Source organism: Brachypodium distachyon, chromosome 3, assembly GCF_000005505.3.
Source record: "Brachypodium distachyon strain Bd21 chromosome 3, Brachypodium_distachyon_v3.0, whole genome shotgun sequence".
NCBI classification, from domain to species: Eukaryota; Viridiplantae; Streptophyta; class Magnoliopsida; order Poales; family Poaceae; genus Brachypodium; species Brachypodium distachyon.
The window spans coordinates 18098205-18116103 of NC_016133.3; the positions used below are offsets into that span (position 1 = coordinate 18098205).

At 45.1% G+C, this 17899-nt stretch overlaps 2 protein-coding genes across 2 annotated transcripts; one reads left to right on the forward strand and one right to left on the reverse strand.

Annotated features, from left to right (window-relative positions):
- Positions 1-1518: 1518 nt before the first annotated feature.
- On the forward strand, positions 1519-6851 carry LOC100832047 (sister chromatid cohesion 1 protein 3). Its single transcript, XM_003571545.4, has 11 exons — positions 1519-1828; positions 3266-3527; positions 3616-3662; positions 3747-3778; positions 3860-3927; positions 4003-4394; positions 4606-4726; positions 5293-5435; positions 5520-6132; positions 6236-6368; positions 6486-6851. Exons 1-11 carry the CDS (start codon positions 1705-1707, stop codon positions 6582-6584), a joined length of 2034 nt encoding a protein of 677 aa, XP_003571593.1. The 5' UTR covers positions 1519-1704; the 3' UTR covers positions 6585-6851.
- Positions 6852-7214: 363 nt separating this feature from the next.
- On the reverse strand, positions 7215-10363 carry LOC100832341 (aspartyl protease family protein At5g10770). Its single transcript, XM_003571546.4, has 2 exons — positions 9861-10363; positions 7215-8744 (listed from the first exon to the last, which is right to left on the reverse strand). Exons 1-2 carry the CDS (start codon positions 10117-10119, stop codon positions 7402-7404), a joined length of 1602 nt encoding a protein of 533 aa, XP_003571594.1. The 5' UTR covers positions 10120-10363; the 3' UTR covers positions 7215-7401.
- Positions 10364-17899: the final 7536 nt, after the last annotated feature.

The window sequence follows — 17899 nt, forward strand, 5'->3', positions numbered from 1 at the left end:
TAAAAAGTCGATTCTTCACTAACACTTAGCCGACTCTTCGTTGATTTTTTCCTTAAGATTCTGACTCTTCACGAAGAGTCAACTATCTTCTTTCTCCTATTTCTTTTTCCTCCACACGAGCATATTTTAAATAAGAGTCGGTTAAGATTCAGCCATTATGGATGTCCTAAGTATGTGTACTCTCTAAGCAAACGTGAGAGTGCAATACAGCCGATGACAAACACAAGGCGGATATGAATACACGGTAATAGAGACTTTTTCTAGGAAACGGAAGTGAAACGGCATAGCGCGCTGGAGAGACGAGGACGAGTGGCTGACAAAGAAGATCAGCATCGCCACGCCAGGTCACGATGGCCGCAAGACGGTGTAGTCACACCATGAGAATTAGGATGGCAATGCCATGAAGGATACATAGATAAATAGATTTGTTTTTGCCATGGTTTGATGTGAATGAACTGGATAGCACAGAGTACTACAAAGTTAAGATGAATGGAAATTCGGGTTGAAAATCCATATCTGGTGTCTTGGATCAATGAAGACGACATCTTTAGCATCGCTTCCTTCTTGGTTGCGTTATTTCCGAACCTGACCTATTTGACGCGTCTGGCTTTGTCATCTTGGTGCAATGCTCCTTGTTGCATGTCGTTTCATGCGGGTGACGATCTAGACATGGTATAGTTAGCCAATATGATCGTGGAATTGTGGTTTTAATCTAGCATTCTCTACTTAAATAAATAAGATATGCGTGTATTTTGGTGATTTCGTAAACTCGGTCAACTAGCTAAATAGCTTTGTGTTGCCATGGATCAATTAAATTAGACTCCCGCTACAGATAAATTAGACTAAAAATCACTACTCTCCCTCCGTTCGGTATTAGATGTCGCAAATTGTCTAGATAGACATGTATGTAACGCGTTTAGATACATGCGTATCTAGACAAAATCGCAACACTTATTATTGGATGGAGGGAGTATTATATACTAGTGGCACTTGATAGTAATTTTATCCTAACTTTGATGACAAACATCATCGTCATCTTAGTGTTTTGAAATAGATTTATTTATTTACATTAAAAAAAAGATGACGAGTGGATGGACCCAATGACAAACTTTTTTACATGGAGTAAAACCTATTTTTCTGCCTATTGAATAGTTTCTTTTACCACTTAAATAGCCACAGTTTGGGTTGGTTATCCGGTTTTTTTTTTTCAAAAGATGGGATGTCAAGCGAGAAACAATAGAAAACCGTACGAGCAAAGCCATTTCTTCACTAACAATGTGTCAAGCTGTCCAAGACACATCTGATGCAGCACCACGAACTCACGTTGCGATCTCAAGGGGAAAAAAACTCACACTTTTCTCTAAAAAAAAAACTCACACTTCCAAAATCCGAACTCCTGGCATACGTACACGCCCCGCTGTCAGTGACGCACGGAGGCACGGACCCTATCACCCCGCGCGCAGGGCCAAAAATACCGCGCGCGAAAAGCCGCCTATACGAGGCTCTCCCGCCCGCTCCGTTCCCCTTCCAAAGAGCCTTTCCAAATCGTTGTTCCAAAGCAACTCCCCCCAAAATTATTTCTCCCCCATCCCCTCCCGCCGCTCCGTCTCCGCCGTCTCCACCGCCGCAACCAAACCCTAGCCCGGCCCCCGCAAGAGTCTCTGCAGCACACCCCGACGACGTCGTGCCGGAGCCGCCGCGACAATGTTCTACTCCCACTCGATCCTGGCGAGGAAGAGCCCGCTGGGCACGGTGTGGATCGCCGCGCACCTCGAGCGCAAGGTCAAGAAGACGCAGATCGACGGAATCAACATCCCCTCCTACGCCGGTGAGTTTCTTCGCCCAAAGATTCGATTTTTCTTTCTTTCTTTCCTTGTTGCCCGCGGCTAGGCGGAGATTTTCCGCGGCGGTTCCACGGATTGCTTAGGGCGATAGGGAGGCAAAAGATGTACAATACTACTTCTTCCTTTTGATGAGTGCCTACGATGTGATGTTACGTAAATTAGAGGGCCCGGTTAGGTTCTTGGGCAAGAATCATATCCGGAGGTTTCTTTGCCCGGTCGGGTTTCACGATTCATCGCAAATATGCTTCAAATTTCGTGTGTTCTATTCTTAAGCTGTTTCTCCCCATGGTAGGACTTTTCTGTAGCAAAGATGTAATATTTTGAACGGACTTCGTGCATGTGAGATACATTTGAGTTAAATTTCAATGTGTTACTCTTCAGTAGAGACGGGTGGTTTTCTGTCTGTGTTCATGCTTCGTTTCACGGGTCTTGGTGCGGCAACAAGACAAAATATGTATTCTTTCTTCCAAATGGCCACCTTTATGATGTCACATTGAGCAAAGAAGATGGCTCGGCTGGGTTCTGGGAGAGAGTTATGCCTGGAGGCTTTTTAGTCTGGACATGATTCATTATTCATCTAATAAAATATGGTTGTTAGTTAAAATTCTGTATTAATGTTTGTGTGTTGTGCCAAAGGAAGATATTTAGTTTTCTAGTAATGATATTGATAATGAGCTATTCGGTCATGCTGCTGGAAGCTTGGGCCTAGCTCGTTCAATTTTTAAGCTATTTGCCAGATGTTGGAGCTCTTCTTTTTGTGTGGCAAAGACATAGTCTTTTATACCGATCGTGCATATGGAATTAAGTTTTAATTTGGTACTCATTAATTTTTTTGATTGTGTGGGGATTGATGCTTCTTTTAACCAACAAAATGTTTCAAGCTGTTCTTATGAGCTAGTAAGTTCTCCTTTTAATTCACCGAGAAGAACAAATGGGGAATACTTCTTGCTAGGAACATATTCGATGATTTGGAGTGCACAACTAGGGATATTGCCAAATGCCAACTGAATTATTTAGGAAACAAATATGTAGATTTGAAGTTAATCAGGTAAAGTCACTAAATTTGCAGATGGGCTTCATGGCTAGGACAATCACCATTATACTATTATGAGAAGTAAACTAATTTAACCAATAGCTATGATTTTTTGTTTAGGGGTTTATGTGAATACAGAACTTTGTTTTTTTGGGGGGTGCAATTGTTATTTTCAATTTCCCTTTCTCTCTGGCACGAACCTGTTGGTAATAGCATGTTGGCCAGGTAATAGTTTCCCCCAATGTTAAGCACTACGCCCAAATAGAAACATATAATATCTTAGAAAATGTGCAACCAACTTTGTTTATCACCGGTATTTCTGCATTGTCCTTTGTTCCTTAAGTTTTTGCCTTTGGGTTCTAAATGCATGCTCTCTGTTTCTTTCCAGAATGCATAATGGCCCCTGAGGTTCCAATTGCTCTGAGATTATCAGGGCATCTTCTTCTAGGACTAGTTCGCATTTATTCATGGCAGGTGAATTACCTCTTTCAAGATTGTAACCGAATGCTAAGCGCAGTAAGAACTGCCTTTGCCTCTGTGGAAGTAGATCTTCCATTTGATGCGGACCGTGCTCCGTTTGAGCTTATCACAATGCCAGAAACATTTAACCTTGATCACTTAAACCTGGATGATGCAATTCGTCAGATGGAGTAAGCATTTTTTTTTGCTTCGTATCACTGCTTTGTGTGTCAAGCAACATCAATGTAATTATGTTATTTCTCTTGAACTTTCTGACAGGACGCCAGATAATCATCGGAGAACTTCTGATCAGATCACCTTATCTGGTATTTGAAGCTCAATATATTCAATACTTAGTATGTTTACTGTCATTTCAACACCATTGTTTAACGACCTCTTTTCCATTGCAGAAGAAGAGTATGTGACGATCAGTCTTGATGAGGTATTCAGTACTGTCTTGCCTTGATTTTTTTTCCTTATCTACTTTCTTCTATAACATTATTTATACCTGTACATGGTGTAGGATGGTAGAATAGAGCCATCCCCTACTGGTCGATCTTTAGACTTTGAGACTGAACCACCTGAGCAAGGGTATGTGTCTCAAATATTACTGTTTCCTTTAAAACATTTCTGGTGGACTCATGTCTCCTTTGCTACTATGTCCAGGACGTTCCCTCCATTTCCAGACGATGCCATGTCTCTAGATCCTGTCCAGGACAATTTGCCACCGAACCCTACTAATGGGGAACAAGACTCACCAGAAAGACCACGTGAAGCACCCGAGAGCCCGCTGAGCTTTAGAGGTGTTATTGATGGCAATGACTCCATGGAAAGACCACGTGAAGCACCTGAGAGCCCGCTGAGCTTTAAAGGTGTTATTGACGGCAACGACCCCATGGAGGAAGATCTCTCGCCCTTCATTTACAAGGTTACCACACCACCAGCAAAGGACCCATCTTTATCCCCTGGTCGAGGATCTTTGCTTGGGGCATCCATTCATAATGTACCAAGAAGCATCAGACATGATCCTATTGAAGATGAAGAACCAGGCGATACTGGTTCGTACTCTTGCTAACTCCTTATTTTTTTAAAGGATTTGTTTGTCCTCACTTTTATGTGAAGTTTTAAGTACAATTGAAACTTTTCGGGAATTCTACCAGCATGAGTTTATTGGGATAGTGGATGGCCGTGTAAGATGTACTTTCTGTTGATGGCATAAAGTATAAACTCCTAATGCAACTTTCATTTCTTTACTTTTTGTGATTTTAGGAATTTCGGTACCTGAATTTAGGCTCGAGCCATCACCACCTCAAGTACAAGACAACAAGAGAAAGAGGATACCGAAAGTACAAGCCCCCAAGTTCGATGATGAAATAGTGTTATCAAATGCGTAAGTTTCAATAGGCCCTGAACCGTGAAAGGACAGATTCTTATACCCCCCCCTTTATTTTGATCAATGTTTCGAGAAATAACAAATAATTTGCTTCAGATAATTTCGTTATCATCAAATATTCAAATCATATAATTTGTTACCGTGTTAGTCCAAATTCTGCCGAAACAGTGCACGTATACTCTGGAATCCCACCGCTTTCCATTGTACACCATCTAATTTTGTCAGTTGTGCTTTGACTCTTAAATATATTTGCAGCTGTATTGCCGTATCAACGGTTTTGGGCAAATTTCATATCAGTGTTACCCTACCTGCCATTTAACATTGGCTTGGTAACAGCGACAACAATCCCATTCCTTCAGTTCTTTGGTTAAATAATTCGTCTAGCAACTGCTAAATAACAATTAGGGTATATTTTGTTGTAAATAATCAACTTGGTCATTAACTTTCTCTATCATTATGCTCATTGTGATTGTGAGAAGTTGTGTCATGATAATAGGAGTTCTGTTGGATTTTGGTATTCTTTGTATCAATGACAAGGATAATTTCATCATCTCTTTGCGCAGCTATATGAAGAAACAAATTGATGGCGATGATCTATGTAAGCTGGTCTGCAAGAGGAAGAAACTACCTCATACGGCCGTTGATATGTGGAAATTCAACAGGATTCGCAGAAAGGACAGCTTCTTGTGTGAACCTTTAGTACATGGTAAGCTGTGCTCCTCGATTCTGCTGGTGTGTAGTATTCTTCTCTTAAGAAACCACTTCATGCCCTTAATTTGTTCCATTACAGGAATGTGCCTTGACCTACATAAAACCTATGAGAGGGAATTTTCTCGTCTGAGTGACTCCGATTCTGGGCCTGCGTCTGAAAACCGTGCTACGGGTGATGCAAATGTTGGTGACCAGAATGCACCGCCTGAATGTCAGCTCACCCCAAAGTCTCTAGGAAACGCAGACACACAGTCTGAACAACTCTCCCCAAAGTCTTCAGGAAATATAGATGCACACCTTGAACCTCAGCTCACCCCAATGTCTCCAGGAAATGCAGATGCAACACCATCTGATTATGCACCTGAGCTCCCTCGATTCTCTCCGCAAAACACTCCACAAACTAACCTATCTCCAGTAAGAGAAGATCATGCTACTCCTTTCAAAACTCCTGGTAGAACCCCACAGTCTGGATTTGGAGGAACTGGTGCCAGCGAAATACCACCAACATATGGCACTTATGCATCACCTGGACAAAGGACTTATGAGTCTGATCCTAATGGATCTCCATTTCCATTCAATGACGAACTTGATGAAGACCTGCCAGAGATTCCTGGGCTCATAAATACTCCTAGCACGAAATCTAGTGCCGGGACAGGCGCCACAGGATTAGGCAGCATGTCTGCTAGAACAAGGTAATGGCATATGTTTCAAGGGATGGCTTCATTAATTTTTTTGGAGGGAAAGCTAGGCATTATCTAAGTGCATGATGTGACTTTTATCTTACTGCAAATGTAGGGCTGTGGCGCAGTATTTTAAAGATAAGATGTCTTCAGCCACATCAAATGACCAACCAGGAAAATTCAGTTTGAACAGTATCTTGGAAGGAAGAAGAAGAAAGCAAGCGGCGCGCATGTTTTTTGAAACATTGGTAATATCCGGACCCTTGTCTACTTTCTTTTATACATATAACTGTTTTTTGTGCAGGTGCAAATATTTGTTCTGTTTCTGATGTTGGATTTTGATTTTGTTTCTTCTGTTCCTCTAGGCCCTGAAGAGTTATGATTATATTGATGTACAACAAGAAGAGGCTTATAGTGATATAAAAATTTCAGTTAGACCCTCACTCTCAGCCGCCAAACTTTGAGCAACTCAGACTTGGTTTCTGTCCAGAGTTCCAGTTATTTTGTTCCTTTCTGTTTCTTGATCTGTAGTATTAATCCTTATATGTGGGATCGAGGTGCCTTGGGCATGCATACAGTTGTGTTTATGCCATCTCTGTCTGTCGATTCTGTTCAGAACCTGGGAATAGTGGGTATGATAAGAGATATTTGATCAAAATACTAATTCTATTGTTTTTGTTTTGAGCTGTCGAGAACTGAGAAGAATTTGAATTTGAAACAAATTGAAGCGATGACCATTTTACATTGCACTTTGATAATTTGTTCTGCCTTGCCTCGTTGACATGTGGCCCTAGACCACCACATCACATGCCAGTGAAACAAAGCAGGGCCAATTATCAAGGCACAAAGTGGAGCATATGGAAGAATATCTCCTCTGAGTTCGCAACTCTATATAAGTTGCTGTTTATTTCCCACCCTGCCTCCCATTTCCGTATTCATGACTGAATATGAAGTTTATACAGAATAACAGCTGAACCAAATTGTGGCCTGTTTGTAGACTAGATAGACTTCACATTTGAAATGCTTTCTTTCTATGTAAGACCATGATCATCACTCAATGGCTCAATGCAACTGGCGACAGCATGATTCAGCACTTCTGGCTAAGTTATCTGATTATTATCACGAAATTTTAGCATAACAGGCTAACAGCAAACAGACGGCAAAGAGCAGAGTGAAACAAAGTGAATTTCAAGCTTCCTCGTCTTCGACCTTCGTTTTTTTACAGAACACAACCTTTATTACCACCAGTCTGGAATTTCTTGTATACACATAGCTAGCCAGCTAGGTACAATCCTCATCAGCAAACCCCAGCCTTGACCCAACAGTGTCATAAACCACCCTCTTGTTCCTCTGCTGGTAGTTCCCGATGATGGGCGTTTGGTCCTCGTACGGCAGGCTCGCCATGGCCAGACAAACCTGAGACCCATCCTTCCTGACCACGAACAGCATCCCGGCGGCGTCGACGGTGACCTGTGCGCCGCCCTCGAGCGTCAGCGTGAGCAGCGGCACGTTGACCTCGTCGCGGCCCGTGAGGTCGTAGCACGCGTCGAGGATCGAGAACCCCGGCGCAGCCGGGTACTCGAACCGGCGCGCGAACTCGGCGCGCACGGCCTTGTAGACCGACGGCGCCAGCCGCGTGATCACCGTGCCGGAGTCCACGAGCACGTTGCCGGCGCCGAACCCCGGCGCGGTTAGGGCGGCTCCTCCGCCCACGGCCGCGCCCGTGATGTTGATGAAGTAGAAGGGCGGCTGGGTCGGGTCCGCGATCATCCGTGTGTAGGCCATGTTGGGGAAGGACGATGATGGGCCGGGCCCGAGGGAGAGGGAGCCTGTGGACGTGGTGGTCGCGGGGAGGCAGTAGGAGAAGACGCCGCCGAAGCGCGCCGCGGTTTGGGAGACGAGCGAGAGGTCGGTCCGGCCCAGGCCCATCAGGCCCGCCGTGCCCCCGAACAGGCCGCGGTTGCTGAGCCCGCAGCCGAAGACGAAGCCGTCGAGCTTGGTGGTGGTGCCGAGGCCCAGGGTGTCCTGGGCGAGGACGCCGCGGCTGAAGGAGCCGTCGCCGTAGGACAGCGCGTAGTAGCAGCGCTGCTCGCTGTTGCCGGCGGATCTGGCGCAGGAGCCGGGGGCGCCGGTGGCGTCCTTGAGGGAGGCGGCGCAGGCGGGGGAGCCGCAGGGGACGGCGGCGAAGGTGGGCGAGGCGGCGGGGTCGAAGAGCGGGTCCCGCTGGGCGTAGCAGCTGGAGCCAGGGCACGGCTCGCACTGCACCCAGGTCAGGTCGCTGCCGGTGTCCACGATCACCGTCAGGTTCTTCGCGCCGCCGCCGCCGAGGGCGATGGTGGTGACGTAGTTGAGCGTCTGGTAGCGGATGCCGGAGCCCAGCGGCACCTCGGCCGCCGCCGCCGACGCCTGGGTGGTGGTGGTGGAGGATGCTGGCTTGGGTTTTCGGAGCTGTAGCGAGGCGGCGCGAGCGGAGTCGGCGGCGAGGAGGTGTTTCAGGTAACGCTCGCGGGCGGCCGGGTGGTCGGGGACGGTGGCTGTGGAGGAGTGGTGCTTCAGCTCTAGCACGGCGGTTGTTGATCTTGATCTTCTTGCTGCCGGCTCCTCTGCAGCTTTCTTGTCTTCTCCTGGAAAAGATGAGATGGTGGACGAGTGTATGTGACTATCAGGCAGAGGAATGTGGAAACATGCAATTGATTTAGGTCGGGTTTCAGATTTCATTTTTAAGATAAAGGATTCGCAAAGGATCTTTGCAGGATTTCAATCGTTTCATAAAAATATGCATGACATTACAATTCTTCTACTGTTACTATTCTTATCCTTTCCGAATCCCGTGAACAAAATAAGCCCTATATGTGCATGATATGGTTTTCGATATGTGAGTAGAAAAAGGGATTCAATTAACCATGAGAAAGGTCAGTGAAAAATACAAGATCTGTAATCCCAAGTAGGACTGTCAGAGAATATTTGCCACTGGAATATTATATGAGCTCTAGATGCGGGATCTATTTATTTCAGCGTCAGCATTCAACATAGTACAAGTGGGGAATTGACGACGAGAAGGGTCAGTGAAAAATACAAATGTAACATCCCAGGAAGGCCACTGTCAGAGAACATGGACCATATCATATATCCATATACGAGCATCTGTGTGAGAGTCCAAGAGCCCATGTCGACGGAATCAGCCTACACCACAGTATATTCTTTATCATGGATGAACATGCAACATTTTATCATTCTTTTCTTGGTTTCTAAGTCGAAGTTGAAGAATATTAACACCTCGAAATCTTATCACTAACTGTACATAGAGAGACAGAGACAAAATAAAGGACATAGCAGTGGAAAATGTGTCATACTACATACTCAGAATGATTGGACTGGAGACCATATTTTTCGTGAAGTTTTACTACAGTTGTAAGGTACTCCCTCCCATCCTAAATTGTTATCGAAATTTTACATGTATCTAGATGCATTTTAATAATAGATATATTCATATTTGGGCAAATTTTAGTCAAGAATTTATGATCGGACGGAGAGGGAATACATTAATTCTTTCCTCTCGAAGCATAGTAGTAGTAGTGTAGTACTGCAAACTAGTGTATCTAGCTTTAGCTAAAAATTAACTGATGGCATTTTTAATTCTCAAATGTAATCGCTGCACATTTCGGTCCAACTACAACTGGCCGCAGAAATCGGAATAGCATGCATAAGATTATCTAGCTAGCTGGTGTATAACAACTGACCTGCTAGGAACCCAGCCTGCTTTGCTTGCGCATAGCGGCGCCCCTGGATCGTCTCCCTCGCGGCAGCAGTGCCAGTGCCCCAGTACTCCAACTCACGCAGCGACAGCACCGCGCTCTTCTTCCCGACCACGGCATTCCGGGCGTCGCTGCTGCCGGCGGCCGCGGCGACATGGCCAACGAAGGCAAGGAGAGCAATTAGGACAGGAAGAAGAAGGTGGTGCTGCACGGGAGACCAGCTGGAGGAAGAAGCGGCCACCATTGCAAGGAATGGAGTGGATCGACCTCGTGGGAAGCGGCCAAGAAGAAGAAAGGGGAGTAGCGCAAGAGACAAGAGAATGTGAATGTGTGAGAGATCGATGGGATCGACGCATGCATGTAGTTTTGGGTAGAGATTCTTGAGGGCGGTCACAAGAGAACAAAGAGACAGACAGGGTCGTCTTGCTTTGGATGCACGCGCGCCGGCGGCAGCACGAGAGTACTGTAAATGTTGTAGGTTTGTGAAATGTTTGGTATCACGGGCACAACCAAACCGGAGAGAGAGAGAAGCTACCGCTTATTGTTTGCTTGCGGCCGGAGGCGATATATATATAGTTGTTGTAGGACACTGTTAACCCCCGGCCATGTGGTGGCTTGGCATCGATCGATTCTAGTCTAGGGGAATTGCTCCGGGGAATTGCTGCGGTGAGTCTAGAGTTTGGTTCCAGTTCGAAGTAGTTCTACCTGTTCCAGTTCGAAGATAGCTGGCGGATCTTTGGCCTGCGGTTGTCGTCGCGTGGGCCTGGGTCCTCCTACAGGCCCACAGGCCACACGAGTAGATGCGCTGGGTAATGGGCTGAACCTCCTCATCCGGAGGCCCACGAGCTTGTCACGAATAATAAAAACCAGTAACCTTCCCGTGCGTTGCTAGGGCTAAAAAGACGTATAGACACATTAAATAAAATGATATATTATTTCTGAACATGTATTATATGTAACCAAAATGCAATTGATAATCGTGTCGTAACTATTTGAATAATTCTTGTCAAAATATTACATGTATCCAGACGCTTTTAAGAAATATACTCCCTCCTTTTCATAAAGAATGGCGCCCACGCTTTTCGAGGTCGAATTTTGAACAACAATTAGAACAATTGTATGTAGATTATATGTTACAAATTTAATATCGTTGAAAAGATTTTTGAAATATAAATCAAATGATATAATTTTTGTAACACATAAATTTCAAATCATTAGTCTAATTGTTAGTCAAAATAAAATCTTAAAAAACGTGCGTGCCATTCTTTGTGAAATTGAGGGAGTATATACGTCCATATTTGGACAAATTTAAAACAAGAACTATATTTTTCTTTTATCTAGTATTTCATCGAACACCTCACGTGCGTCACAGCTCACTGCCGGCCGAACGCTTGACTCAAACAACAAGATGCAGAAAACTATAATTATGACTTTATGAGTAAAGAAATCAAGAACCAGAGACATCACATACATCTCCCTGCTGCGAACTGCGAACATTAAACCCTATCACACTTGAAGTGGAAGACGTAGAGGCCCTGGGTGCAGTAGACGCTGCAGTCGGGGGCGGCTTCGCCTCCTACTCCGTTGGTGTGCGCTCGAGGGTCTGGCGTGCGACGGCCCCCGCGTTGGTGGCCACGCCCGCGCCATTGTGCTCCGCCAGCACCACTGCGCCGCGCGCCGCCACCACGTACTGGATCTTCCCCATCTCTCGCTCCCTCCTCCGATCCGGCGTCGCTCTTCCCCTTCCATGACCCCACGCCGCCGCTGCTATGAGAAGATGGGTGTTGGATCCGCTGGCTCGCGCCCGCACGGGGGAAACGTGAATCGGGGGATTTGGGGGTTCCTCCTTGGGAAAAAAATCGGAGGATGCGGAACTGCTCGAGGAAGCGTGAAATTTGGGGTGTACACGAATCAGTCATGATGGTGGTGGAGACGGCTCCCGTTGGGACCTCCGTGGCGGTGTCTGGTCGGGCAGAGGCATCGGCAGGTGGGTCAGGTCTCGGTGAGGGGTTGGCGCTGGAAGGACGCCGTCTCCGGCTACGCACGAGGGGCCGGAGTTCGGGGAGGTGAAGAGTTGGATCGAAGTTCGGGAAAGTGAGGAGTTGGATCGGGTGAGGAGTTCGATCCGGAAGACTTCCGGGAGGAGGACACGAGGTGAAGGGTGAGGCCAACTCCAATTTAATATATCGTTACAGACTAGCAAAAAGCCCGTGCATTGCTATGGAGAACGGAAAATTGTATCAAACCGTCAAATTAAATGTTGTTGTGTTTCATGAGCACATATGTATATAACGATTATGATATGTTTATTTTCGTGTGCTATACTCTAATCTCTTTCTCTTTTTTCACACGTCTTATTTCTATATTTCTCCTTGTCCTGTTCTCCTATTACTTATACTTCGTATTTTCTTTCTCAAATCTCTTCTCTCAATTTCTCGCTCTTCCTTTGACTATCCTCTCCATCCACCATGAGTGCAAACTCCTCTTCTCCCTGTGCCGATTCATCCTGCCACCGAACATCACGCCCCCATGCACGGCCGCCCGCTTGTGTGCACCGCCTCGACCCGTAGATTCCCGCCGCCCGTCCCCTCTCACGCGCCATCTGCTCCCACTTGCCGCCTGGTATGCATGTGTGCCGCCCTGCCTGCGCCCTCTCGCAGCCTTGTCCGCCCGTTCGCCGAACCCGCGCGCCGCCCCACATCGCGTCCGGCCACTGGTCGCCGCACGCTACTGCCGTCCGGAGGGCCACCGATGGCTCGTGCTGACACGGTCCCTGCTTCCTTGTGCGAGGCCACCGTCATCTCGGCCTCAGGCTCATCCCATCGCCGTCTAAGTCCTGCGGGGAGCCACCGGCACGCAAGAGCCGGTGAAGGCGGCAGTCGGACCACGCGACGAAGCCGCGGGTCCGCAGCCGCCTTCCGCACGCGAACGCCGCCGACGCGCACGAGCTGGTGGAGGCGACCAAGAGCGGCGGCAAGATCCGGATCGGGCAGGGGGTGGGGGTGAGATTCATAGGAGATGAGGAGGAGCGGTCTGTTGGTTTTTTTTTGGGCGGTACGTGTTCTTTCTATGTTTGAGGACCGCGGGCCGGGATTAAAAGAGAGGTGGGGACAGCAATGACAGATTCGTAATTTCAGTGAAGTGACGTACCGCGACGTCCGTACAATCACCACCAACTCCAATTTAATATATTGTTATAAATTCAACTTCGATTCTTAGCGACGACGACGACGACGACAATGCGGAGGGGCATGAGCGTGAGAAACTTGGTACGCCATACAATGAGTAATCTTTCACATGACATTGAACAAAATTTTGAACTATTCGAGTAAGCAACTTGAGCATACTAGTAACCAGGATCCTACAGTTAAATGAGCAGAGCATTCCGTTGAGTAATTTTTGCACATATCTCAGTAACTTCATATGGTTCACCAAGCTAATCATACCATGGCTCATGCCCTTCATTTTCATCATCAACTAATATATTGTTTCCCCCAACACTATAGGCCAAGCGAAACATGAGGTAACCTATTCTATCTGGCCTTCGAAGACAAGTGCAGCGTATGGAAAAGGATGATGCTACAAAAGCTGCTTTTTGCAAACATTATAGCTGTTTTTAGCTACTTCGTATATTTGATGATGATTGTGTGTTTTTGTACCACTATCTATGTTACACTAGTACAAAATGGGCCATACGCGACCCCCATCAGTGTCGGGCCAAGAGAACACGACACAAATAGCTCCCTACCAATGGCGGGTAACCAACCACGCGCCACCGATGGGCCGACAATGGGCCATGTCTCGTCCCCCGGGACACCCATTAGTGGCGGTCGCTAGAGAACCCGACACTAATAGCTCACCTATCGGTGGCCAGAAGTCTGTGGCGGGCGGGGGACACGCCACTGATAGCCAATTTCGCCCGACACTGATGGCCTATTTTGTACTAGTATTACTAGCTACATGTTGTGTATATAATAGACTATCTTTATGATTTTAGCTAAGAAACTTTTGCATTGGTAAGTCCTAACAACGTTTACATAATGTACATCAACTTCATCATGGTGGCGGCCAACAGCTACAGTACCATGCTTACCAATTGTAGCAATCCCCAACAGTTTCCTATCTCAGTCATCAATTGGAGACATGAATCTGTGGAATTTTCAAAATTCTTGCATGTTGGGCTAGTTGGAAGATAAAAACAACTTCCTGGTGGTTGTTTTGCTGTTTTTTATTGTAAGTGTTTGTTTACTTGTAAGAGGGGAGGGTTAGGAGGGGGAGAGTTTAATAAAGAGTTGGATACTTTGTGATTTGATCTAACTTCCATGAGGATCCATATATGTAGCAAAGTCTTAGTGATCTATTTCACAGAGAAGATCAAACTAGATCAAATAATTTTGTTGTTGCGCGAGGGGGGAAGGGGGGGGGGGTTGTTGCTGCTCCCTTCTTTCCCTGGGTTGTTCACATGGTCGAGGCAGATGACTAGGGAGGCATGGTAATCTCGCATGGGTAGGGTGCGAGAATCTTGCATCTGATGTGAGTGGGGCGGTGGACAAACTGCGAGGGCACATGGACAAGGTGGGGGAGGGCCAAGAGTGGGGACCAGGGACACTTCCCATTTTTGGACTATGGGGACAAGAAATTGTTGCTCAATTTTTGCCCTAGGTGTGTTCACATGGTCGAGACGGATCAGGCAGGCACGGGAATGTATCATGTGGGGACAGGCAGCATGAATCTCGCATATGACGCCAGCGGGGCGACAAGTTGCGAGGGCACACGGACAAGGTGCGGGAGCGGTAGGGGAGTGGGACCATGATAACTTTCCATTTTTGGAATCTATCGATAGGAAATTGCCATTTATACAAGGCGTTTTGGAAGCCTGTACTAGCCAACAACCATTAATTAGTCCAATCTAGATTACCCATTGTTAAGTGTCAAATGTCCAATTTGTACAAGAGCGTGCCTTAATGGAGAGACATATTTCCACACGCGTGGGGCCAATGAGTTGTTGCTCCCTTTTTTCCTTGGGTGTGTTCACATGGTCGAGGAAGACCAGGCATGAATGGAAATCTCGCATGTGGGTAGGGCGCAGGAATCTTGCATCTGACGTGGACGATAGGGTGGGGAGGGACAAGTTGCGAGGGCACATGGACAAGATGGCAAAGAAGGGGAGTGGGGACCAGGGCAACTTTTCAATTTTGGATTTCGAGGATAGGAGATTGTTGCTCCTTTTTCCCCTGGCAGGTGTGTTCACATGGTCGAGGCAGACCATGCAGGCGTGGGAATCTCGCATGTGAACAGGGTGCGGGAATCTCGTATCTAACGTGAGCGGGGTGGCACAACAAGTTGCGAGGACACATGGAGAGGTGGGGAGGAGGGGATTGGGGGCCGAGGAAACTTTCTATTTTTGGACTCTAGGACATGAAATTACCATTTGTACCACTCGTCTTGGAAGCCTAGCTAGACTAGCCAGTAAACCACTAATTAGTCTCATCCAAGTTTCCCACTGTTAAATGTCAAATGCCCGATTAGTACAGGAGTGCATAACTTGATCGGTAGATATATTTCCACATGCATGGGGCCAATGTGAGCAGGTCGAAATTGCTGATTGATATTCTCTGAAAAAAGAGGTATGGCATATCTCGACATGATTGATCTCCATCTTGTAAAATCCTCCAATAGGCGTGAGTCCATGCCTCCTGCTCTTCGCTGGACTCCGCCGCCGACAGGTTCTCTTGCAATGAATGTCGATGCTGCACTGTTTATTTCTTCTAGGAAGATGGGTGTGGGAGTTGTCATCAGAGATCATCACAGAGGCTCATGTGTTTTTGCTGCAGTGAGCTTCGGGATGATGTGATTATCCCTGAGCTGGCGGAGGCTTTTGCCATGCGCCGTGCTGTCGAGTTGGCTATGAATGAGGGCTTCACAAATCTTTGCATTCAATCTGATTGCCTTTCTCGGTGCAACGTCTTCATTCATTGACACTGGATCGTAGTTCAATTGGTGTGGTGGTGCAAGACATCAAGTCTCAAGCTTCTTCCTTGTCGTCTGCTGTCTTCATTCATGTTAACCGTTCTTGTAATGTTGCAGCACATATTTTAGCTCGCTCTGCGGAGCATATTGTATCTCGTGTTTTCAGGTTTAGTACACCGGATTGCATCCGGGAGACTCTGTATTATGATATTTCGTAATCAATAAAGTGCCGTATTTCCCTCAAAAAAAAAGAGGTATGGCCTTAGAATTGATCACATACCAACTCAATCTGAATACGAATTGAACGGTCTCCTCGTCATCTTGTATTCTTGTTCTTCACTATGAATTGAGTGATTTTGTAATTTAATAAAGTTATGGGAGGACAATAATACCTCGTTAGAAGACAATTGCAGAACATGCTAACTCCAATTTAAAAGAATTAATATATGCATTTGTTTCCTATTTGACGTTCATGAATCATGATCTATTTACTTGGTCTCAACAAACAATAGACGTTACTTGAGTAACATTTGTATAGATTGAGTCACTCACTATCTTCTTGATATATATGAAAAATGTGAACACTAAAATTCTTGCTGAGAGGTCAGAAAAATTACATTATAGAATTGATCATGCAAGGAATGAAATGAGCTAGAAGCAATATATATCTACCTAGAGAAGATAGAAAATACTCCTCTATATTTTTTCTGAAACAAGAGAAACTACAATACTAAGCATGCTGCTGCCTTACATAACTGAAATGAGAGGATTTATTATTTTCTTGTAGAGAAAAAATAGAAACAATCGACATGATTCAACTAAACTAATAAAAGAAATCTCCATGATACATCTGAGAAACAAAAGGATTGGTAAGCCGGGCCAATGAATCTAAAGTCACCGAAATCACCCATAAATTAAACTGAAAAAATTAGCCAGAACCTTACAATATGCATGAACTATTCCTTCAGTGGTGATCTCAAGTGCAGCAAAGAGTTCCCTTTGTACGCCAACAGCTAGAACCCGCATATATTTTTAATTAGATATCCTTTTATCCTAATTCAAAATAAATTCACTTCATGCGCTTTTGATAAGTTGATTTTCATCATATGAAAAGTAGGTATGGTTGAGCAATCTATTATTCCACGTTTCCAAGGTAGATATAGATAAGAAATACGAGTTAAAGGTAAGTAAGCATATGTAAACTAGATTCAAGTAAAGAACTACAATTACGTAGAATTGAGAATGGTAAAAAAATATTTCTATATGGAAAAGGAATAAAGTTAATTAAAAACATATCATGGCAGTATAATATTAGAAAAATAGATCATGAATTTGAAACATCTAATTTCCCATTAATTAGATTTATTTATATATTAGTCTGAAGTGAAAAAGAAAACACATACAATTGTTCATCTAATACAATGAATTAAAATCTGGCCCTTTGAATTGTTCTTTCCTAATATTGGAGAATAGTTCTTATTCATTTTCATAGGATGATTTTTTTTCTTATACAAGGCTATTCCGTCGTGTCTTGGAGAGTACATGCAATTCTATTTTGTCTTATGCAATTGGAAAATAATTAAACATGCCTAGATGCACTCGGATATGCCGATATCTAGATTTAACACTAAATTTCCAAAATTAAATTACACTGTTGTTGAACTATAATTTTGTATAGAATAATTGGAGTACTAATTTAAGTATGTGATATCCCAACAAGTTACTAATCGTATCTGTTGAAGTTGAAACCGTTTAAATATGATGCTTCATTAAAATTACCGGCATTTTTTCGGGCCTTACATGGTTTTTTGGCAATCACCGGAGGAGATGGGCGGGAGGGGGCATCCACACCTATATATATTACTTCAAAGAAAAGGTACCAAAGTTTAGGGTTAGTTAGCTGCGGCATTACATGTAGGTCTAGCACCTAGTATTTAACAGCAAAGAAAAACGAAGTAAAAGCCAGAAAAAGAACTTGAAACATTTTTTTTTAAAGAACATGAAAAGATCAAGCTATAGTCTCACTCTCTGTATCTTTTTTTAGGGACACTCTC

Bases quoted from the DNA above. Each gene is read 5' to 3' on its own strand.
- LOC100832047 (XM_003571545.4), top strand. From the start codon at position 1,705: ATGTTCTACTCCCACTCGATCCTGGCGAGGAAGAGCCCGCTGGGCACG. The intron at 1,829-3,265 runs GTGAGTTTCTTC...GTTTCTTTCCAG, and splicing joins CAACATCCCCTCCTACGCCG to AATGCATAATGGCCCCTGAG. The intron at 3,663-3,746 runs GTATTTGAAGCT...TTTCCATTGCAG, and splicing joins TGATCAGATCACCTTATCTG to AAGAAGAGTATGTGACGATC.
- LOC100832341 (XM_003571546.4), bottom strand. From the start codon at position 10,119: ATGGTGGCCGCTTCTTCCTCCAGCTGGTCTCCCGTGCAGCACCACCTT. The intron at 8,745-9,860 runs GTCAGTTGTTAT...CATCTTTTCCAG, and splicing joins GCAGGCTGGGTTCCTAGCAG to GAGAAGACAAGAAAGCTGCA.